General features: G+C 49.8%; 1 protein-coding gene and 1 long non-coding RNA gene across 2 annotated transcripts; both read right to left on the reverse strand.

Moving 5' to 3' along the window:
* Positions 1–1309: 1309 nt before the first annotated feature.
* LOC144106830 (uncharacterized) lies at positions 1310–9426 on the reverse strand. The gene is made up of 4 exons (XM_077639776.1): positions 9226–9426; positions 6383–6560; positions 4497–4672; positions 1310–2952 (listed from the first exon to the last, which is right to left on the reverse strand). The coding sequence occupies exons 3-4, from the start codon at positions 4563–4565 to the stop codon at positions 2410–2412; spliced, it is 612 nt and encodes a 203-aa protein (XP_077495902.1). The 5' UTR covers positions 4566–4672; positions 6383–6560; positions 9226–9426; the 3' UTR covers positions 1310–2409.
* Positions 9427–13182: 3756 nt separating this feature from the next.
* LOC144108779 (uncharacterized) lies at positions 13183–23670 on the reverse strand. The gene is made up of 5 exons (XR_013309500.1): positions 23559–23670; positions 23355–23460; positions 23151–23256; positions 13560–13749; positions 13183–13298 (listed from the first exon to the last, which is right to left on the reverse strand). It is a non-coding gene; the product is annotated as an uncharacterized LOC144108779 (long non-coding RNA).
* Between the last annotated feature and the right edge of the window lie 391 nt (positions 23671–24061).

The raw sequence follows: 24061 nt of genomic DNA on the forward strand, positions 1-24061 counted from the left end.
AGAATTGTTCCTTCCACTAGCCAATGAGCCGGCCTGTGGTTTACCACATGCCGCGTGGCACTGCAAGGTTAGCGCTCCGAATGTCCTATTTCAATCCGTGAGTACTGTACATCTGCCGATCATTTTCACAGCGTCAAACTTCGCCCTTGCGTTATATTACTGGTCATATTTTATACATGTAAATATTGTATACTTAGGGCTTGGACTTCTCGGTTTTTCTTTTGAAAATTTGGCGAAATATAAACGGTTTTTATTTCAGAACCGAGGTTTCGGTTTTCTTCGGCGAATATTATTTCCAGGTATCAAATACTGACTTTTTCTGGTATGGTTACGCGGCAATACTATGTGGTCAAAAGCCAATTGAAGTCTGTGTTCTTGTCATCACGAACAATTTATTCACCACTAATTAGCGTGCAAACGTTATTACCACTGGCTGTGCTTGTAGAAGAGTTTGCTGCCTTCATTAAAAGAGTAAGTCAAGTTATACATGATAGCGCCCAGACAAAAACGAAAGCTGAAATTAATTTCTAAGATCTAGGTTGACTTATTAACACTGGGTTGTCGCGCTGGGCTGAGCGCAAGGGCGGGGCATCACGTGGTCTCTTTGTTGATGGCAGTTATTGAACTGCCACCTAATTTTTGGTGGTAGCCAGAACGTACCTTTTCGTGACGCCCGTGCACGGTTCCGTGCCATTGTCCTGCATGCAGTTGATTAACATGCCGAACTGACTAGCTGCTCTAAGCAGGTGATGATAGTGAACAAACAGTGCTTAGCCTGCAGGCGGTGAGAGGGTGTTGCTTCCCGGTCGTCACAGGCGTGTAAACAGCAGAGCAGTACCTCAAGTCACACAGCTGCGCTGCTTATTCAACAACACCATCGTCGTTTCATGCCCCCGGCTTCCTGCTTACTTAATTTCAACTTTCACTGAGTGCACTTGCATTTAACAGCAGCTATCTGTGCCTTGGATGCAAAGAATTCAGAATTAGGTTGAAACTGAATTTTGAAAACTAAAATCAGCCCACACCTATCGTTTTATTTCGGCTTAAAACGAAATGTCCAACCCCTAGGTACACTGCTAGGTGGCTGAGCCCTTTGCGAGATTGTTACAATTAGGCTTGTGCGAATATTCTTTGAAGTGAATATAAAGTGAGTAGTAGTAATTGAAAATGGTGGTGGTGGTAGTGGTTTTATTAAAAATAATAGTAAAAAGGAAGGAAAAGATTTCTTGCTAGCCCCGGCATCTGCCATCGATACTGAAGCACCTGAGCTGGGGCAGCGGAAATTAAGAATAGCAGGCAGAATGGAGAAATGAAATGAGAGAGGTGAGGGGACAGGAAGAGAAGATAGGGGGAGAAGTAATATGTACAAACTATTTACACAATAAGAAATGTGTCCAGGTTGTGCGCGTGATTAGTTCATTTAGAGGAATTAAATCACACATGCGCACAGCACTGTGATGGTTACAACTGGAGTGGGGCGTCCAGTTACTAATCGTTCAAGGTAGAACACGCGGAGCGTTTGGTCACTGCGTGTAACTACCTGACGGAGAACAGACGGGACGTCAAGCCCGTGTGTTCGAGGAATGCACAGACGCTCACCAAAGTTCGCTCACGAGTGCGCGCACTGCCCTGCGGCCACAATAGCGTCTTGATGGAGTCTGGTAGTATGCCTTGCGCCCTATAGGCCGCGAGCATATGGCGACGACCATCGGCGAACGCGGCACAGCGAAGGAGCAGGTGTTCTAGTGTTTCCACTGCACCGCATCCGTCACACACATCACTCGTCGCGATTCCGTGACGCACCCGTCGTTCCCGAGGCCACACGCAGCCAATGCGCGCGCGGAGGATCATTGCACGTTGTGACCTTGTAAGTGCGAGACAGCCGGTGACACTGTCGATGCGCTCACCTCCCGCGATGCGTGGGTCGGTGTGTGTCTTTCGGAGGTGGTCGTGGATGGCCGCACGCACGTCCTCCAGCGCAAGGGGCAGATCGCTGGCAGGTAGTTGGTGTGCAGCGGTCGCGAGGTCGTCAGCTTCCTCGTTGCCTGCGAGGCCGCAGTGACCGGGCACCCACTGTGCACGCACGGCCCAACCTCTCTGCGCGAGGCGCTCGATGCGCGAGCGAATTTCCTGCACTAGTGGGTTACCGTGGCCGTTAGATTGCGGGCGACTGAGGGCGGCGCGGGAGTCGCACAGCAGAGCACTCCTGGGCGGCGGAGGGCCGAGAGTGAGCAGCAGGTCCAGCCCTAGCCGGATCCCCATCAACTCCGCCGTGGTGGAGGAGCCCAGGAAGGCTGCGTGTTGCTGGCTGTGCAGTTGCAGGGCGGGGATGGTGGCCGCCGCAGCAAGGGAGCAGCTGTCGCGGGCCACTGAGCCGTCGGTGTACACGAGGAGATGGTCCTGGAGCTCCTAGTGTATGACGGCTCTGGCCAGGTGCGGCACAGCACAGAGTAGTGTGCTCCGCTTTCCCGCAATGCCGACTATCTCTCGCTGTACCTCCGAGGCAGCAGGCCATGGCGCACAGGAGGCGTAGGGGGGTTGGCCTTGTGTCAATTGCTTATACTCGAGCAGCGCCGCGCCAATTCGTGAGCGCGGGTGCGAGCGCAGACGCTGCAGCAGCGAGCCGCCGTCCGGTGCGCGGTGAAGCTGGTCGATGTGATTCAATGCCCTGCGCGCTGCTTGGAGCTCAAGAGGCCACGCTCCTGCCTCGGCCAACGTTGCGGCGCACTGCGAGTTTTTGGGCAGGCCTAGGCACACGCGCAGGGACTTGCGGTGCTGAAGCTCGAGTTTCTTCCAGCACGGCTTGCGCACCGTGACGAGCGGCAGCGCATACAGCACCGCCCCCAAAGCTGCGGCATTGTATAGACGCAGCGCGGCTTGCTGGGAGATGCCCTGGCCTCGAGCGGTGAGCTTGTGCACGGCGGCGGTGATCCTCTTCATCTGCTGACAGGCCTTAGTCGCCGCGGGGCGGAAGGAAAGGCGAAGTAATTAAAAATTAAAATTGGTTTTCAGGATAGGAAATGGTACAGCAAGTGTCTCACATATCTCAGTGGACACCCGAAGTGCACCACAAGGAAAGGGATAGAGGAGGGAATGAAAGAAGGGAGAAAGAGGTGCCATAGTGGAGGGCTCCGGAATCATTTGGACCACCTGGGGACCTTTAACGAGCACTGACATCGCACAGTACACTGAGTAATTGCAATGTGAATATTTTGAATTATTTAAGGCAGGCACTCTCAATCTTGAATATTTGGCTTTCTACGAGAAACCTCCCAAATTTTCAACTCTGCCCTTTCTTTCTTAACGCGCATGCATAAAAGAGTATACACATGCGTGACCGCTAAAAAATCCAATCAAATTAAATTAATAGTGACTGGCTTTATAGTGTAAGTCTGCTACAATAAATTACAGCACAAGTCCCAAAATAAAGTACGCCAAAAAAAAGGAGGGATTGGGGCAGCTGGCATGGTGGCGGCGGAATGTGTCGATTCGGCAGTTCTCGAGCAATCACATGAGGATGACGACAGCAAAGTGAAACCCAAGACAGTCTAGTGGTCTCCGTCATCTGTCAAATGCTCAGCGTGGAAGACCTGCTGAGGTGGCTCGCGAGCTCACAACATGACCACATGCAATCCTATCGGGCATACGAGCGACGGGTAAACCTGTTGTTGAAGGCGAAGGAAGAGCAGAAAGAAAGGACCATTTTCACCACAAATGACTTTTTTCTCCGTGAGGAATTTACAACATGCTCTGAAGGATTGTTGGCACTCTAAATACGAATTTCTATTCAGCGAAATTTCAGTGTCACAAAGTAAACTGCTGATTCGACCAACTTCGTTAAATCCAGGCCTAACTGTATAACTCGACCTCAGCCTGTTCAAAACAGCAACAGCCGAGGGCTCTGCAAAAATGGAAACGGCACACAAAAATAGGAAAGCAACAAGTGTCTTAATATTATTGGCCAAACAACATATCACGCAGTAATGCGTGCGACACAAGGAGTGCAGCAAGGCCTTCGACACTTTGATGCATGCAGACACTCATGCACTAGCAGCCGCCATTGCTGCATAGCCACCGCTGCTTCACGCTTCGTGCTGTCTGCTCCCAGTGCCCATTTTTTCTTCTCTCTACGGCACTCGTCTCTTCCAGTGCCTTCTCTTTCTCATCGGGCCGAGCCACGTTCGCCTTTGCCCATGCACACCAATAGACACCCCAAGTTAAGCTGTCTTCTAGCAGTTCGCGAATCAAGTGGCGAAGCTCGCTGTAGCTATCATAGAAGTAGCCGAAAAAAAAAACACTATGTTCGTATCTTGGTTTTGAATATAACGCAAGATGTGTTCCCAAACCGACGGACTAAGGAAAAAAACTCTCGTTACGTTCCTGCAAATATGGTAATTGCAAAGGTACTGAGTGGCCATCGATGCAATACCATCAAAGTACCACGGATCCTGATTGCTGTACTGTGACTTATACTTGCATTGCAAAGAGGAGCTCACCTGCTGGCGGAGTTTCGCGATTTCTGCCTGGGTTGGATCGATGTTCGCCTCCGGCTTGTTCTTGGCCATCTTAGCCCGGTCGGCGTAGCACAGTGTGTCCAGGGTCTCCTCACGGTTGCCGATTGCCGGACTAATACGAGCGATCGTTACCGTGTGGCTACTACCTCCCAGCGAATCTGAGGAAAAAAAAGTAAATAAATAAGAATGGGAAGGAAAGCAAACGCTAGGGAGTGACAGATTTTTAAGAAAGTTCCTGCAAACAAAATATAGTGTCGAATGCAGAAGTTAAACTGCACAGTCCACGAGCATACCAAACACAATAGAACTTTGACCAATTAGAAGTCCGTCGGACCTTGAAAAACATTCGAATTAAACCATAAATGGCTGATGCTTCTCATCAGAAAAGTAGTAATAACGGTTCTCGAATTTCAGAGCCCGAAGCTGCAAACTACGCCTCTGTAAGCTTGGAAAGCTAGACAGGTACTTTATTGGCCATATCACGAACACCAAACCACCTTGTGGGAAAGTCAAATTAATCTGAATATTTTATAACGGTCCCTAAAACTTCAAGGAAAACACAAAAGGTAACCATTCATGCCAGAATGTAAAGTTCGCTAGTCAGGACCGCGCACAGACCGAAACATGTCCCCTGAGATTGCTTCCTCGGCAAGAGGCGCTCATCTTGGAGGTCACGTTGTGCGCAAGCCGATGTTGCCTCAAGATGCAAGGGTCAAGATATAAATTACGGAGGGCACTTCAGGCTATTTACCGGTTTTGAATGCGGAGCATTCGTTGTTCATTTTATTTTCTTTATTTAAAAAATGTTTTCCTTCTTTGTAATGACACACCTACTGATTAGAAACACTCATAAGGCAACACATATACTAGGTTCACCTTAGTTCGGCAATCGACCATGCGGATTTTTGTCCAATGTCTGGCGTTCCCTCCTAGCGACCTGAAAGTTCTGGGTTCGATTTCCCGGCCTGAGGAAGGAGTTTAACTTTTTTTGCGAGGTAGCATATGGGTTTTCTGACACGCACCGTCTGTCAGAAATAATTGGGAGCTGTGTAAAAAAAATGTATCATGATAATTTGTGGTTCTAGTGATTGACGATTGATTGGAGTGCGACAGGCAATGATGAGTTAAGTAAATCTTTTTTAATTAAGGAAATGAAGAAATGAAAAGAACTAGAAAAAGCGGTTTCAAAAGTGTCACAAAGTGTCACAAAATATTAATACACCGCGCAAGCCTCCGCTAAGTACATAAGGAGTCTGCCAGGACCGCGTTCCCTAGCATTTCGTTTCGCTGCAATGACGAGGTGTGGTGTGTCGATGTGGCTATGTCTGCAAGGAGGACAGCGAAACGGGGAAAGTACGCTGTGTGCAAAAAGTCGCATTGGCGAGGGAGGAGCAGCGGTGGGAGACAGTACTGTGCAACGCTTAGTGCCCGGACGGACCGACGCCACGTGGGCGATTGTGTAACAAGTTCGCACCTGCAGATTGCATAGGGGTGCGTAAGGGCCGCTGCTCCTGTGTATCTTACTTCTGTGTTCCCCACTATGAGCTGCTGTCTACCGACCCACTTCCTTCACATCAACATAGATGGCGTGCTTTCTTCTCTACTTACCGATCCTCATAAATCATGGCCGACGTCAAAAAAATCTCTCACTGCCTTGCATGACGCATAACAAGGAACTGGAGCCCGCATGACACTTTGCAGTACTGACCACATGTAACGCGCTATTCACCAAAGCTTAACCTCAAATATTACCACGTCAAAGGTCAAAGAATCTGCCATCGCCGACACAGAACACCCAAACATACGGTATCTCCTCGGCGCACCCAATATTATAAGAGAGCGTGCGTAAAACAGGTTGCTCAAATTACCTAAAGTCTCGGCAAGAATTTGTCCGGGAGCAGCACCTGCTTCGCAGTTGCAGCCTCAGGGTTCTTGACGTGGCAGCGAAGCCTGCTGTTTGGCTTCTCCCGCTTTCACTCTGCGGCTTGAACGGGTTTCCGGTAGTTCCAGGCCACAACGGAAACGCAAGTTTCTTCTCGATGACATCTGCAATGAAAATATTCATATGATGCTCTAGATGTTTTCAGATTCAGTTATTATGCCTCGACAATCTGCGTAGCCGATTATTGGGTTGACAACTGTACCATTTTCAGACAGACGCAGATAAAACGCCGCCAATAAATACTGCACTTTCGGGTGCCTGGCCAGGCATAGAAGCTTTGTTTTCGGCAGAAACGTAGAAGCTTCCTGTCCGTATTTAAAGCCTTCGATGTCCTCAGAAAACAAAATGTCGTCTCCCGGCGGAAAAAGGTCAAACCTATACGGAAGCGCCCGCATGGGGATACAGCCACCATAACCCTCAGGAGAGCGTCGCTTATAGAGACATTACTATGGTTCGGCGCGATCTTCGTTTGTTCAGATCCACAAGGGGCCTTGCCACAGTTCGTTCTCCGTTTAGGCGGGGGAGAAGTAGCAATAACGTTGACTACCAGGGTCATCGACGGAGCCCAGCTAGATATCTCTCAAGATGTGCGCTTTACCATAGCGTCGCGGATGTCATATGAGCACTTGCTTATAGACAAAGATAATATGCGAGCACCTTCCTATAGACCGAGATAATATGCGTTCGAAGCAAGCTAGAGCTAGTCATGTATTCTTGTTTTTTTTACTTCAGATGGGTATTATGTGAGCCTGAGGTATGGAGCAGAAAAACATGTCATGGTCACGTGAAGCAATCAGTGGTATTTTCTTGTAGCCGGTGACTCATTATAGGTGGTGCTTTGTTCCAGCCGGTTTTATAGCTGGTGACAGGCGGTGCAACACACGGCGAAATCGGCTTTACCTATCGTAGTGAAGCTTTAGCTTAAAAAAGGAAACTTAAGAGAAAACAGGGGTCACTTACTACGAAGACAGAGGAGTTGAATAATTTACTCATTCCTCCTTAGAGATAGAGCCACCATTCGGAGCAGTCAGGCACGGAGGAAAATATTAATGGAGCGCGCACCATGCCCATTGGCTCAGCCATTGCCGCATTATCAACTGCACTGCAAACTGCTTATGAAAGTCGTGCCATCACACGATGTCTATGAGCTTTGGCGCCCAAATTCAGAGGTTGCACGAAGCGGGTTACCCGCCCCATTTGATTTTGGCTGTTTCTGAAATGTTAATCCAGAAATTCAAGCAGCCTTGTGATGAGAAACTTCCGGAAGCAAAAAAATTGGTCCCTGTGATTCCGTACATGCATAAGGTGTCCCATGGTATAAAAAAAGTCGCAAGCAAACATCAGGTGCAGGTTGTGTTCTCGGCCCCATCAAAGTTGTCAAAGATTTGCACAATGTCAAAACCGGATAAGAAACGACCGGTTTGCCCTATTAAACATCAAAAACTGTTCACGAAATGCACATCACAAGTTGTATATCAGATTCCTCTAAGCTGCGGTTTAGTTTACATAGGGCAAACTGGTCGATGTTTTAATGAACGTGCCAGTGAACACTTGCGGAATGTGCGCCAACATCATGGAAGTTTCCTTGCAGATCACTGCAAGACGTGCAAGGGGTGTAGTCCGGATCTGAGCAAAACAACTTTTTTGAAGAGCGGTAAAGACAGATTTGAGCGAGAAGTTGTGGAGGCATTTTTTATTAAGAAAGCAGGAAGCGCATGCGTTAGTAGGCCGTCCATTTCAATTAGTGATGCTGAGGTGGTGTTTCTCGAAGGCTGTCTTTAGGTTTCAACGTTTGCAAGTTTTCTGCATACATTGTTTTTCATCGATGTGTTTTATCGACCGAAAAGACGTTTGTGTAGAAACCAATATTGTAGCACTTTGACGCTGGGAGGTTTTCTCAATGGTTTTAAATTTTTGACGATAATTATAGTACATTGACGCTGGGAGGTTTCCCCGAAGGTTCAAGTTTTCATGTCCACCAAATTTTCCGCGTTTGTTGTTGGTCATTCTTTCATTTTCACTCTTTGTGTTAAATCACGATTGTTGAGTTTGCGCGCTGGTTGCCTTGCCCAAGCGTGTGTGTATCATTTGGATGATCAATTGCTTTCATGTGGGTTGCGCAATCATTTAATCTGGGGACTTATAAAGTAAGAATAATGCTGTTATCAAGTGGATAGTGCAGAAGGCGTCTCTGGTCTGTAAAAGTAGTGCCTACTTCCGATGTTCTTACTATTGAAGAAATTGCGTTTTGTTGTGTGATAAGCTTGTTGTGATACGGCTCAGTTGATGCATAAAATGTAGGGGTTTGGTGCATTAAACTTCAGTTGCAAGTTGGCGCCCGTCCTGTTGTGTTCGTGCCTCTTTGTCTTTGTCGTTTTAGCGCCATCCTAACTTCTTTCAAGATATGAACCAACTAGCCCAAATCAAAGTACTTATGAGACTAAGTATGGGCGAATGAGGAAACTTGTGACCCTCCTTTTCTTGCTTCTCGCTCGTGATTAGAAAAATGGGAATCCGTCGCGACTCACGAGCTCAGTCAAACCAGGGAGCATATGAAGCGTTGCTAATGCGTAACACGGAGGTTACAGGACGAGTAGACACTCTTTAACAAGCCTTGTTGCAGAAATGGGTGACCGCAAACGAGCAAGACAGCACGGAAGCACCAACAAATTTATTCTTATGGTTTTGTCTTACGCGACAGGAGGCAGACGAATAACTACCGACTACCCCACACCTTCGCTTCTATTTATCGAGAAACCACAGGCTTACCAGACAGATAGGAGGCAGTGACTGCCTGAAGCATGCTGCTGTGGTGGCAGTGCGCAAAAAACCTTCCTGCTTCCGTGCTACGGCTGGCCGGCGGGAACCGCCTTCCATGTGTCTGAAGAAAAAGGACAAATGAGCAGTTATCAGTTAGAAACGTACCTAAGACCCACATAGCCAAAAATACAGGTACCTCGCACGGAGCGAGCAGTAAACGCATGCGTTGACGTTTTTGCGATGAAGAATTTGCAGTGACATAGATGGGCGCTCATAATGGTAGGCACTCCGTTTTCGTTTATCATAAGCAGAGAGCGAGGTGGGGAGGGGGGGGGGGGATTGTGGTATTGCATTAGCCAGCAACAATTTAAGATCGAAGGGACAGATGCCCTTCAAAGGAGGCCCTCCATCCAATGGCGCCGGCCCATTTTCTTGAAGTCGCGGTTAATCCTATTAACACTCTTTAACTTCGGGATCTCCTTCTGTTTGATATACTGCACGTATGTAAAATATTAACAAATAAAGACAGATTCTCATTCTGAAGCCGTAATTATCCTCCATTCATATGCCGCCCCCTGGGATTTCCCGCTAACGGGTTCAAGGGCACATGTTAACAGGGAGAGGTAGAGAATCATTCAAGGGGGAGGATTGATCGACGCCACTGGCTGGAAGGGCTCCTTTGAGGGGCACTGGCCGCTTCATTCTTGAGTTGCATCCGAGTACAGCAACCAACCGCTTTTTCCAGCGTCAGCTCTGCGCGGAGATCAAGTCGTTCGCAATAAAATAAGACGCTGATGTCTCGCCTTCTTATTTATATGTGGACAAGCGACGCATTAAAGTTTTAACGCGACAGCTCGCGTCGTCGCGTCGCAGAAAAGCCGGGGTTGTCAGCGTCAGCCGTGAGTGAAAAATCCCTCCTCCTCCTCCCCACAATGTATGCCACTGCCTCAACAAAATTGAGGAAGGAAATGGAGCAGTAACTGTCTCACATATGTAGGTGGACACCCGAACCAGGTTTGAGGAAAGGATATGGCGTATAACTGTCTCGCATATGTCGGTGGACACCCATGCGAGGGCTCGACAACTAATTATATACCGTACGCGCATTTCTGTGACGGCCACTGGCAGACGTATCTTCCTTTGTGGGTCACCAGGGCTGTTCGTAGTGTGCGAGCCTAAAGGTTATCGCTCGTTGGCCAGTGCGAAAGCCCCGAAGTCTCGAACCAACCGGGCTGTGTTATCCTGGAGCAGCTTTCCCTTATGACGAGGAGCTCCTCCGTCTCGGATGCTCTGAGTGGTTTGACGTCGTTGAAGAGGTTAGGCCGGAATCCGCCAGCGCCGCTTACCTGCGCGACGAAATGAACATCCTAGAAGTGGAATGATCTATCGCCGCGCAAAGAGAAAAGGAGGGGACACAAGAGTTTGGCAAATCCTTAGATTCAGCTTGCGACTATCACGAATCCTACGCGCTAAAGCGCTGCACGTAGTAACAGAGTTGTTTGTAATGGTGACACATATCAGATAAGAAAGCCCAGAAATGACAGCGATAAACATTTCCGATGTCTTGTTTTGTGCAGTACATTTCAAACATACATTTGCATGCTAGTGCTTCTGATGTGACGGACACACTTTTGCTGGTTGTTCTATATTATCCAAGTCGACACTGATTAAGAGATCTGGTCTGCCTCGAGGCACAACGTAGTGATATTTCAAAAACGCTTCCTAGGACCTGTACCGATCGCTGTTGCACGAATGGCAGTCACTGCCTTTATGACGTGGATAAAAATGTGCAGTACAAATCTGGTACTTACTCAAAGGCTAGTCGAGAACAATAAAAAAGAAAGCTGGAAAAGCGGGTAACTCGATCAATAAGAAGGGCAAACTGTGCTAATCTTAGCTGTTAAAAAAATGTCTACATGTGACATGAATACATAAAACGTTTGCACAACCTTATTACTATTTTTGAAGCAAAAGCTTTACTACTTCCCTATGCAGCTTCTTCGCCATGTGCGCCGTGTGCGCGACTTTGACTGAACCGAGGAGAGACCACGTGACAGCTATGACATCACTCACCCGCCAGCCCAGAAACCGAGCGCTCGCCTGTTTCTATAATTATTAGTATAGGCTGTCCGCGTTCATTCTGTTCATTGGCGTTGGCGTTACACTTTTCGAACAAATGATCCTGAACTCCTGTCCTCGCATCAAGGGAGCGATGCCTGGCCAAGCATGGGAAAGGTATAAATGATATAACCCATTCCCCAGAATACCTGCCCACAGTAGTTCCGGGCACCGGGATTTATTTTAACGCCATCATCCACCATTCTAGGCGGGATTGTCGTATACACTGTCTTCATGTACCAAGCAGCCGGAGGCTGAGTCAGAGATAGTGACCCCTTTGCGCACTGAATTTTTATCATTCCGTACACAACAAATTCTGACTCATCGAATCTACTATTTCCATATCATACATGATGTAGCGGAGTGGTACGCTTAAGTTTCAACGAGACGGTTGTGTACATTTGGCGCATCAAGTTTTAAAAGGTACTCATGTATGTGCCTCGTTGTTCCGTTTTATTTCCCATAAACCTGAATTCAGGCTACGCAATATGAGACTGCGGTCCAGTTGTTACGTGATGTCCCATTTCTCCTCTGGCAATGGTCCGTCGTGTGAATCTACCTTAAGCGGCGCTTTCATGCGCCAAATACAGGGTTAGAATTGTCTTCGTTTCTCGCGGGCTCCGTTTTTGCAAGAATTACATATCGCTTCCCATATTTCTGCATAGAAAAGCATTTGCTCATAACAGTTGCGTGAAGCCACGGGATCGAACCTTGCAAATACAGGTTGCAAATAGTTATACAGCGACTGCTATTAAAGACCAACTCACTTGGCTTAGCGGCGTATTGTAGTAGTAGCAGTCGCGTAAGCAGACTCTCGCTGAATCTCGCGTTACGTAGTGGCAGCCGTTCTGTAGTTTTTTTTTCTCTTTTGGAGCACACTAGAATGTCCATCATTCGGCTTGGTTTGGTCTAGGCGGGTTTCACGTCCCAAAGCGACTGAGGCTATGAAAGACGCCGCAGTTGGTTGCACACGTAATGAGCTGCGACGGGTGCGAGACGATTTTGAATGAGACGAAGATTCTTGGCAAAGGCACAGATAAGACGGCGCGTGTTAGTCTGGAGGCTTTCTACATCAAGAAATATGGCAGTAGGTGCATCAGTACCCCTTCTTTATCTCTTTTTGATTCAGAGTATGAATTTTTAGATTCAGTTATCATGTAACTTTTTCTTTTTCTTGTATGATTTTTTGGCTGCCTGCCTGTTTTTTGCGAAGCGATGTTCCCTTTGTTCACCTTCTCCTCCTTGTCACCCTTCTCTCCCCTTGAAGCTTAACCGTATATAAACTGCTTCCTGCTTCAATAAAAAGCCAGTTGTGAGTTAAAAAAAAATAGCGCTTGTGTCTCGTCTGTTCTGTCTTTGTGGTTGCATGTTTTTTGCGCTAGGTTTTCTCTAAATCAAGTAGTTAATGGCTCCGGAAATTTCGACCACCTGGGGTTCTTTAACGTGCACTGACATCCCGCAGTACACGGGCCTCTAGAATTTCGCCTCCATCGAAATTCGACCGCCGTGCCAGGGATTGAACCCGCGTCTTTCGGGCCAGCAGCCGAGCGCCATAACCACTCAGCCACCGCGGTGGCCTAAGGGAAAGGTATTGGTCTAAGTCTAAGGTAAAGGTATTCGAATTACGAAGGGGCACCAAAACAGGAGATACTCGCAAACCAAACGTGCAGTTCGAATCAACTCGAATTCGAATTAAGCGAATTAACGAGATCCTGCCCTAGTGGTAGCGGCTCTGTTTTAGTGGGGTAGAGAGGCTACACAGGCTACGGGAAGGCCATTGAACCCATGCCTACCGATGGTTCCCAGCGTAGCAGCCGCCCGATGTCGTCCGTGTGGCATCGTCCAAAGCGCCACCCGCTTCCTCGCTGCGGTCGCTGGAGGTGGAGCCTCACGTCCAGGAACTGCGTGTTATTCCCCCGATGAGGTATTGGAAGCGCACGACTTTCCTCTCGAAGCAGAGCATGCTGGAATGAATGCAAGTCTCATGTATATAGCAGATAGACGAATGATGCGGCGAAATGTCATGTGCATTCGGTCGGGGCCACGCATATACTGAAACATGCACTCATATATTACTCGCACGGCAAGGGCCATCACCAAAGAATATTGCCACGTGAAAGGTCAGAGAATATGCCATGCCGTGACAGAACACTGAGACCTTCCGGGTCTCCTCGGTGCACAAAAGCTTAGAAGATGTCGTGCGTACAACCCGTCGCTCAAATTACCTAGAGGCCTGCTCGCACGTTCCCAGGAGCCGCCGGCACCTGCTTCCCATTTGCAGCCTGATGGTTCTTGTTGAGTCGGCAAGATGTTCGTCGGCCCCACCTGCATTCACGCTGCGGCTTGAACGAATTTCCGGCTGTTGGCTCGCTGTGCATAGCTACAGCGGAAACGCTAATTTCTTCTCGACGACACCTGCAATGAAAACATCCATATGACAGCCTAAATATTTTCAGATTCCTTCATCATGCCTCGATTATCTTTTTAGCCGATTATGGCGTTCACAACCGTACCATTTTCAGTCAGAGCCATATAAAACTCCGCCTATATTATTTCTAATTGCCGCAGTTTCGGCTTCTTGGTCAGGCATAGAAGCCTTGGTTTGGACAGGAATTTAGGAGCTTCCTGCCCCGACATGAAGCCAGGCAAGAAAATGGTGCCTCCTGGCGGAACATGGACAACCCTAAGCGTTGGCGCCGTAACGGAGACACCCGTTTCTCGCAAGAGACCTACTTACAAAGACGCTTTTATGCATGGGACGATCTTGGTTTCGTACAGGGGCATAGAACTTCGGTATTTCTACCTCGATCAGGCTTGACAAGGGCAGTGTTATCTTGCACTGCTTGGAAACGCTATGTATTGAGCAATATCGGCATTAAAACAAGATTTTTAGATATAATGGTCAGCTTTTTTCGTATATGCTCCGCCGTCTTTGGCTGGCGCCATCAGCTTCCCTAGAAGTCTGCCTTGTGTGACATTCCTTGTGTGTACTACGAGGTACATTCCTTGTGTGTGCTACGAGGTACATTCCTTGTGTGTGCTACGAGGTACATTCCTTGTGTGTACTACGAGGTTCCGCGTTCGACGGCGCGGCGTAGACGGAGACCCAGATGACAGCGGCATCATCAATTACCCAGCCATGCTCTTTGAGTGACGACCAGAACGAAGGGACCCGCCGCCGTGACAGCGGCATCATCAATTACCCAGCCATGCTCTTTGAGTGACGACCAGAACGAAGGGACCCGCCGCCGTCGCCGCGGGGAAACGGGCTTATCCTCCCCTAATTGGCGTGGCGGTTCCAGGGGCGGCTCTCGCGAGCACATTCCAGGACAAGGGAACTGTCAGCGGGCCAGAGCGCGCCTTACCACAGCCGACGCTATGCGCTACCTCGAAGACAACATTCTTTCCCTCGGACTCAACACGTGAGGGGGGCGAGACAATAAGTGCGGTGGTATGTTTGTGCGCCCAAGTGAAAGCCATAGCCCCCCTCCTTCCCCTCCGGCGTGGGCGTCCTCACCCTAGGGGGTGTGGAGAAGAGGATATAAAAATCGAGAAGCAGTACGGAAGAGGGAACGCTCAGGACGACATCGTTCGCCAAGAGGGCCTTCAGCGCTGAAGCCCGTCGGCGTGCAGCTTCTGCCAGAAACCGCTCGAGCCCAACTCCGGAGCCACTCCATCGCCCCCATGAAGTCGTCGGCACGTAAGCTCGGACGCCCCAGCCTCTGATGTATAATCTTATTCATGTGTAATTATTGAATATACCTGTTTGTTTAAACTGAGCCATACGGTGTCTCTTTGCCTCTCCGTCCCGTGTGGACCTGCGCATTATGGGGGTCATCACACTGGTGTCAGAATTGGGGTCTCAAAAGCAAATGTCCTCTGAATGCTGCGACATTCATGACTTCAAAATTGTAATCAAAAGGGAATCACGGGACTGATTGTGGGACTTTTACCCCCATTTGAGAGGCTTGAGGCGCCGGAGGGCTTGAAAAAAAAATGTCTTTATCTGAGGGAGCTCCCACTCCACAGCCGTCGCTCGGAGCAAGCATGCTGGCATTAGGAAGCGTCATTCCGACGTTTACGGGAGATAAGACAGGGGTTCCAATCTGCGATTTCTTTTCCATGCTAGAAGAGATTGGGAAAATGGGGGGATGGTCCGATGCTCAAATGCTGGGAATGGCGAGGTGTAAGATGGCAGGAGCTGCTCATGATTTTGCATGGCGAGACGAAAAAGTAAAATCCACAAAATCATTTGCGGAATTTAAGAAGCTCGCGTTTGAGCATTTTGACACTGAACCACGTCACGTGCGAGTACAGAGGTTCCGTGACGCCGGACAGATGGTAGGGGAGGACGTGCGAACGTTTGCGTCGCGGCTTCAGCGCTTAGCGCGCGATACGTTAAGCAGGGAGGAGGAAGGAGACCAGCTAAGGAAGAAATACGCCGAGGATCTACTTAAAGAGGAAATGACCGCTTTGTTCGTGGCTGGTCTGCAAGACCCCGTGCGCCGGTTCGTGCTCTCGCGCAAGCCGAGCAATTTCGACCAAGCCGTGGAGGCCGCATTGGATGAGGAACAAAATGAGGCGTTAACGACAGCCGCAGCGAGAGTACGCGTCATAGAGAGAGCGGTGCTCAACCCTGAGGTTGCTCTCTTGACAGAGCGGTTAGATCGCTTAGAACAGCTGCTATCTCAGCAGGTAGAATGCCAGGTTGAAGCGCGCGCTCAACAGCGCCCATTCGCTGGAAACCGGAGACCGCCACAAAGCTACAGGCGCGGTATGCGAGATTTTGAAGAAATCGTATGCTTCGCTTGCCAGGGTCGCGGACACATCGCCAGGTTCTGCCAAAACGTGCGCCGTGGGGAGCCACAAAGAGAAGCAGGCGAGACACGCCCTAAGCAAGCCTACAGCGGGGCTCCAGATACCGAGACAAAAAAACTAGTTAGTCCACCCCAGCCTGAGGAGCGTGGGGAGGGCGCAGTAGATGATGAGGTGGTGGTAGTTTGTGTGGCCGACGAGGCATGCCCTGTTGTGCGTTGCAAGTTAAATGGTTGTTGTATGGAATTGTTGATAGATACGGGGTCAAAGGTGACATTGCTTAAGGAGAGCAGTTTTAACACGCTTCGAAGGAAGGGGGACCGCGAGGTGTTGGAAGCGTCTGGTGGTATGGCAACCAAATTTGTAGGCATAACGGGGGATCCTCTTGGCATAAGTGGACTCTACCGGTTACACTTCTCTCTCGGCGGAATTGCATTGGAGCACCCCTGCTACGTATGCCCGGACACGGTGTCTCTGCCAAACGGAGTGTCAGGTATATTAGGGCAGGATTTTTTGAGAAAAGGGAAGGTAGTAGTCTCATTCTCTGAGGAAGAGGTTAATGCGGGCGGCTCAAAAGTTCCGTTTTTGAACAGGAGAGGGGCTGAGATTCGCATTACCGATATTGACACCAGTCAAACAGTGGGATCATTGGAGAAGGTATATTCGCGGGTTGCCGTCCGGCTGGTCGAGGAGGCGGTCGTCCTTCCTTGGTCGGAGCACATTTTGTACGCGTTTGTGCCTTCAGATGTAGAGAGCGGCGCCGTGGGAGTGCTTGAGCCGGTCGACTCTCTCAGCAATGGCCTGAAGGCAGCCGCGTGCCCCGTGACAGTTAATGACGCCCACAGAGTGCCCCTACGGGTGGTTAACTGTAGCCAGCAGCCACTGAGCCTTCCCAAGAACAAAACATTGGCTTTCTTCACCTCTGCGATAGAGCAACGTGAGCCCACCGATACGGTACTCGCAACTGTGGAGCATGCTAGTCCTTCGGCTGCTCCAAAGGTGTCGTTCGATCTTTCTCACGTAAAATCCAGGGAGAGGGAGGCTCTGGCTGGTTTGCTGAACGACTACTCGGAGGTATTCGCCGCGTCCAACCTGGATTTGGGCTTCTGTGGCGTTATAAAGCACAGGATAGAAACCGGCACTTCATCGCCCGTTTACAAGCGTGCGTACAGGATTCCTTACTCCCAACGTGAGGAGATGGAGCGGCAGGTGCAGGACCTGATTGATCGCGGCATTGTCGAACACTCAAAGTCACCCTGGGGAGCACCAGCACTATTGGTGGAAAAGCCAGATGGCTCGTATCGATTGGTAGTGGACTACCGCAAACTAAATGCCGTAACTCGCATCGATCCATACCCCATCCCCAATATACAGGAGACGCTTTCTCAGCTGGGCTCTGCCAGGTACTTCACGGTAGTGGACATGGCGGCGGGATTCTGGCAGATAGCAATGGATCCGGCAGATGCCGAGAAAACGGCATTCAACACGCCCTCAGGGCACTATGAATGGAAAAGAATGCCGATGGGTCTGGCCAACAGCCCTGCTGTCTGGCAGAGAACCGCTGATGTTATCCTGGCAGGTCTTCTGGGGAGGCTGTGCTTCGTGTATATGGATGACATTATCATATACAGTGACAGTTTTGAGAACCATTTGCGCGATATTGAGCAGGTTTTGGTGCGACTAAGAGGAGCGGGTCTCAAGCTGAAGCCCTCTAAGTGCCAATTCCTCAAAAACGAGGTGAAATACCTCGGGCACGTTGTTTCAGCTGACGGCGTGCGACCGGACCCTGAGAAACTAAGGTGTGTCTCGGATTTTCCATCCCCGACTAGCGTCCGCCAGGTCCGGCAGTTTCTCGGCCTGATCGGTTACTACCGAAGGCACATAGAGGAGTTCGCCAAGCTCGCTAAACCGCTCACCGCCTTAACAGCCAAAAATGTCGCCTTTCGCTGGGACGAAAACGCGGAGAATGCTTTTGGGGCCCTGAAAAGGAAGCTAATGAGTGCACCGCTGTTGCGCCACCCGGATTTTAATTTGCCCTTCGTTATGGCCACAGATGCGTCAAAGTTCGCAGTTGGTGCCGTGCTATCTCAGGTTATCGAGGGCAAAGAACATCCCGTTGCTTTTGCTAGCCGACAGCTGAGCCCCACAGAGCAAAAGTACGGAGCTACGGAAAGGGAGTGCCTCGCAGTTGTCTGGGCAGTAAAGCACTTCAGATGCTACCTTTACGGCCGCAAATTCAAGCTAGTCACAGACTGCCATCCTCTGAAATGGGTGATGAGTGTCAGGGACCCTAGCTCGCGACTCGCTAGATGGAATCTACACCTGCAGGAATACTGCTTTGAAGTTGAGCACAAGTCAGGAAAGACGCATCTGAATGCTGATGCACTCAGCCGCACAGCTGCCGTGGCAGCTATAGATGAGTTTGTCCCCGTAGTCGACCCCACCGAATTACGCACAGAGCAGTGCAAAGATCCTGACCTGAAGCGAATAATCGAAAGCTTAGAGGGCGCACCGTCTCACCCCGAACAGCTAGGTTATTTCATTGGCAAAGACGGCACCCTGTGTCGGCGCACGAGGCCAACCAGGAAAGGGAGACCAGAGAAAACCCCTTGGGAGAGAGTCGTCATACCTCGGTCGTGGACAGAAAGGGTTCTTCGCGCGTTTCACGATGCGCCATGCGCCGGTCATTTTGGCGTAGCGAAGACACGCAGGCGTGTGGAGCGTTTGTACTTTTGGAGTGGCATGCGACAGGATGTTAGAGACTACTGTGCGAAGTGTCATTCCTGTCTCGAAAGAAAAACACCCAAGGGACGAAGACCAGCTCCAATTCAGCCGTTCCCTGAGGTTTCGGCTCTCTTCGAGCGGACAGGTATGGACATAATGGGCCCCTTGCCCACGACCACTTCCGGAAACAAGTACATTTTAGTATTTGTCGATCACCTTTCAAAATACGCGGAAGCGGTAGCACTCCCAGATCAGAAGGCAGACACGGTTGCAAGAGCATTTGTCGAACAGATCGTGCTCCGACATGGACCCCCGAGGCAACTCTTGACAGATCGGGGAACGAACTTCGTGTCGCAGCTAATGAGGAGAGTTTGCGAGCTGCTTAAGATCGCTAAGAAGCAGACAACACCGTACCATCCGGCTTGCAACGGCGCGGTGGAGCGACTGAACCAAACCGTGGCCGGGTTCCTGTCGCATTTTGTTTCGCGCGACCAGCGGGACTGGGACTTGTGGCTCCCGTATGCAATGTTTGCCTACAATTCCGCAGCACACGAGAGCACGGGCGAATCGCCATTCTTTCTTCTCTACGGCCGAGACCCGGACCAGCCTAGTGAAGTGCCAGAGGGCCCCCGTCGTGTCCCATACGCTTCACTGGACGACTATAAGGTTGAGCTAGAATCGCGCTTGCAAGTGGCGAGGGACATCGCAAAGGAGTCCTTAAAGAAAGCGGCGAAGCGCAGGAAGGAGGTGCATGATCGCAGTGCTAGAGACGCGCCGTTTGATGTGGGGGACAGCGTGTACATTGAAAACTGCCAAAGGCAGATTGGGCCAGCTCGTAAGTTCCAGACGAAGTAGAGAGGACCGTGCGAGGTTGTCGAGAAGCTTTCTCCGGTAAACTTCAGAGTCCGAGACGTGAACCGGCGCTTGATAAGGATACACGCAAATCGCCTCAAGTCGGCACCGGTTCAGTATTCACGAAATGAGGAAAGGGAAAGCGCGGATTTTGATGGGGACAGAAGTGAAGCGGAGCGCGCAGATAGTTCGCAAGAAACGCCCTCTCCTGCATTTGTTCGGCAGGCGCCCGAGGTGACGGCCGGAATGCCACCGGATTTACTTCATGCATTGCTAGAAGAAGAAGCGCGCGAGGTTGCCGCGCAGATAACGCCAGGAGAGGCTCCTGCCACGAGCCCTCGCGAGTCCCAAAGCAGACAAAGGGGCACAGACTTACTTAGTATGACTCATGAAGGCCGATATCCGCTGCGAAATCGGGAAGCTAAGTCGGACTAATGGCGTAAACAGAGCGGAGTTGTGAACTGGTTAGAATTGTGTAATGCCGCAGCTCATAACATTGCTATGTGCTTATGTGTTAAGTTATCGGAGTTGGTAGTTAAACCTTTCTGTCATTAAGTAACACCTTCACAGGAGAGCATGTGGAGCGCATGCAGAACCTGCCCTACTTCCTTTCGTTATCTATATTTTTGTCTGTGCCGTGATCGTGCTAGAAGTGGGAGCTCCTTTGTAACTGTGGTAAATTTATTTCGTCCAGTTTGGACTAGAAAGGAGAGGCTTGGGTGCTGAGTTTCATGTTTATCTGTAAAAGAAGATCAGTGCTGCCCCTGGAGACGCCAGTTATGACAGCGGAGGCATATGGTGTTGTGCAGTGGTGTTGAGTGCAGCGAAAAGTGTTTTGTCGGACGCACTGTGCGAGGCGATTCAGAAAGACAAGGGGAGCTGCGTGGACTCAAATGTTCGGAGAACATTCTTCTGGAGGGTGAGCGAGTGTGACATTCCTTGTGTGTGCTACGAGGTACATTCCTTGTGTGTGCTACGAGGTACATTCCTTGTGTGTGCTACGAGGTACATTCCTTGTGTGTACTACGAGGTTCCGCGTTCGACGGCGCGGCGTAGACGGAGACCCAGATGACAGCGGCATCATCAATTACCCAGCCATGCTCTTTGAGTGACGACCAGAACGAAGGGACCCGCCGCCGTGACAGCGGCATCATCAATTACCCAGCCATGCTCTTTGAGTGACGACCAGAACGAAGGGACCCGCCGCCGTCGCCGCGGGGAAACGGGCTTATCCTCCCCTAATTGGCGTGGCGGTTCCAGGGGCGGCCCTCGCGAGCACATTCCAGGACAAGGGAACTGTCAGCGGGCCAGAGCGCGCCTTACCACAGCCGACGCTATGCGCTACCTCGAAGACAACATTCTTTCCCTCGGACTCAACACGTGAGGGGGGCGAGACAATAAGTGCGGTGGTATGTTTGTGCGCCCAAGTGAAAGCCCTAGCCCCCCCTCCTTCCCCTCCGGCGTGGGCGTCCTCACCCTAGGGGGTGTGGAGAAGAGGATATAAAAATCGAGAAGCAGTACGGAAGAGGGAACGCTCAGGACGACATCGTTCGCCAAGAGGGCCTTCAGCGCCGAAGCCCGTCGGCGTGCAGCTTCTGCCAGCAACCGCTCGAGCCCAACTCCGGAGCCACTCCATCGCCCCCATGAAGTCGTCGGCACGTAAGCTCGGACGCCCCAGCCTCTGATGTATAATCTTAATCATGTGTAATTATTGAATATACCTGTTTGTTTAAACTGAGCCATACGGTGTCTCTTTGCCTCTCCGTCCCGTGTGGACCTGCGCATTATGGGGGTCATCACACTTGCATCTCTATGTATTGGGTCCATGAAGTTTTTCATATATTTTGTCAGACATGCCAGACTGTATACTCACTGCACATTTTTCATTTACCCTTCTACGTGCTTTTTTTTTATTGTGAGATGTATCCGTGGCTAGCCCTTTGTCTGGAGAAATGAAAAGCACTCCCTCTTCGTATCGGCTGGTATTTAGTATAGGCCGCTGAGCCAATTAAAGCATTCGCGGGACTTACATCCGTGTCTATTATATACAGTATCATTACTCGAAAAAGCCTGTGACAGAAAGCACATTGGACCTGATATACAAAATCCTATTGATCGTAACTAATCAAAGACATGAGTAGAAAATAGGAAGTTCATTTCCTTTGCAGTAATGCTGCAGTGGCAAACGTACACATTAAAACGTTAGGAAGATGGTTGTTCAGGAGAGCCCAAACGGCAAACACAAAATTCCCGATGTAAATAAAAAAGATCGCGAATGAAGAGTAACAACATCCTGAATCACATGTCTTATGCGGATATATCTCCTTTTTTCGGCTCGACTTCAAATCAAAAGCGCTCTTTACTCTTTTATAGCTAGGCGTTCATTCAGCATATGCGACGCACTCTTCTCACTGACTTGAGCCCCATATCTTTGGTGAGAGGATAACGTGTTTGGCAAATATTCTCACGCGTTAGAAGATTTCTGCCCGGACAGTTTTCTTTGCTCCCGCCTTGACGGGGTGCCGCTTTACAGCGCCGAAGAATATTTTGTAATTGTCGCCGATATTGCATCTACCGCCGCATCGAAGCTACACTTAAAGCTCACTGATGTTGAATGCAAGTGTCAATTTCTCTCACAACCTAAGTTACGGCTATGTTTAGTTGGAATGTTATTCGCTTACTGCCACCAAAAATCTCAAGTAGATAGCAGTCTCAGTGGTCTACACACACATTTCTCTTGCGTTTTGCTTTACTTTTGTTTAAACTATAAACTACCACACTTCCTGAATCGTCCGTAGCAACACAGCAGATTACAGAACGCAGCAGAAACTTTGTTCCAGGCTAGGTACTTTCAGCTTTAAATGCAACTGCGGCGTGCTGTTGGCACGAAGAATTTGCACTGCGTTGTATTTTTTGCAGGCCAAGGCAATATCACGTTATCTCACAGCTGCCTCGTTTTTACACCAGTGATGTCAACTGCGCCTTGTCCACGTATACATGCACGCCCACGCACACAGACATGTAGTTTATCGGTAATTTACGCATGTAATTTACCTGCAGTTGTTGGCGGACTTCCGAAAAACCTTGTTGGAGCCAATGTGGTGTCTGAATTAGACATATTTCAGAAAATCTGAGGAACAACGAAATATAGTACATGTAATGGCGCCACCGAAGCGTGGATTGCATTCTAATCTGCACAGAGGTTAGTCCGGCAGAGACGTGGTGCGCTACTTGAGCAAACATGAAATCTTATTGGAGATCGGGCAGGGGGTACCCACGCCGTGCCCACCTGCTATCTCGCTAAGGCTGCCGCCGCCTAGGATGTTCCTGGGTGACAGGAACATAGATTATATAGGGGACAGAAAAAATGGTGTACCAACTACCCCAACCCTTCCCTTCATAAGAAAAAGTATCCACAGGCTCACCCGACCAGAAGAAGACAGTGGCGCCTTTAGGCCGCCGGTCGGGCAGAGGGTGTACAGACCGAGGCCACCTGCTTTCTTCTTAAGGCTGCTGCCGCCTAGGATTTTCCTAGGGAATGGGGACATAGAGTATATAGGAGACATATAAAATTGTGTGCCAACTACCTCAATCCCTCCATTCAACACAAAAAGTATCCACAGGCTCACCCGACCACAAGGTGACAGTGACGCCTTTAGGCCGCCGGTCGGGCAGAGGGTGTCCACGCCGCGGCGACCTGCTTTTTCGCTAAGGTTTCCGCCGCCTACGATGTTCCTGGGGATCAGGGACATAGATTGTACAGGAGACAGATAAAATGGTGTGCCAAGTACCCCAACCCTTCCCTTCATCACAAAAATTATCCGCAGGCTCACCCGACCAGAAGGGGACAGTGACGCCTTGAAGTCACTGGTGGGGCAGAGGGTGTCCACGCCACGGCCACCTGCTTTCTCGCTAACGCTGGAGCCGCCTTGGTTGTTCCTGGGGAGCAGGGACAGATTATATTGGGACTATAGTGGTACTATATACTGGGATTATTTTGGGTCTATATTGATTATATTGCACTGATTTAAATTTGACGCGCTTGCATTCATTTCAGGTTAGAGGAAAAGAGAATCTTGCGCGATTGTGGCGCCACCTGACCTAGGTAACGTGACCTAGGTGGCGATGTAACGGACGGACGGTCACCGCGAGGAGGTCACCTGACCGGACGCACGGTCACCGCGATTATGAGCCATTAAAGGCTTTTGCTTTAGAGTATTACAACTGCGCCGAGTCTGAATTAAGGGGAGCATTCTCTGTACACTTGGTGTTGAGAAAATGAAAGTGCCAATTCGAAACAACCGATTTCACGCTAACAAGATTCCATTATAGTAGA

This window comes from Amblyomma americanum, chromosome 10, assembly GCF_052857255.1.
Source record: "Amblyomma americanum isolate KBUSLIRL-KWMA chromosome 10, ASM5285725v1, whole genome shotgun sequence".
Classification (NCBI taxonomy): Eukaryota; Metazoa; Arthropoda; class Arachnida; order Ixodida; family Ixodidae; genus Amblyomma; species Amblyomma americanum.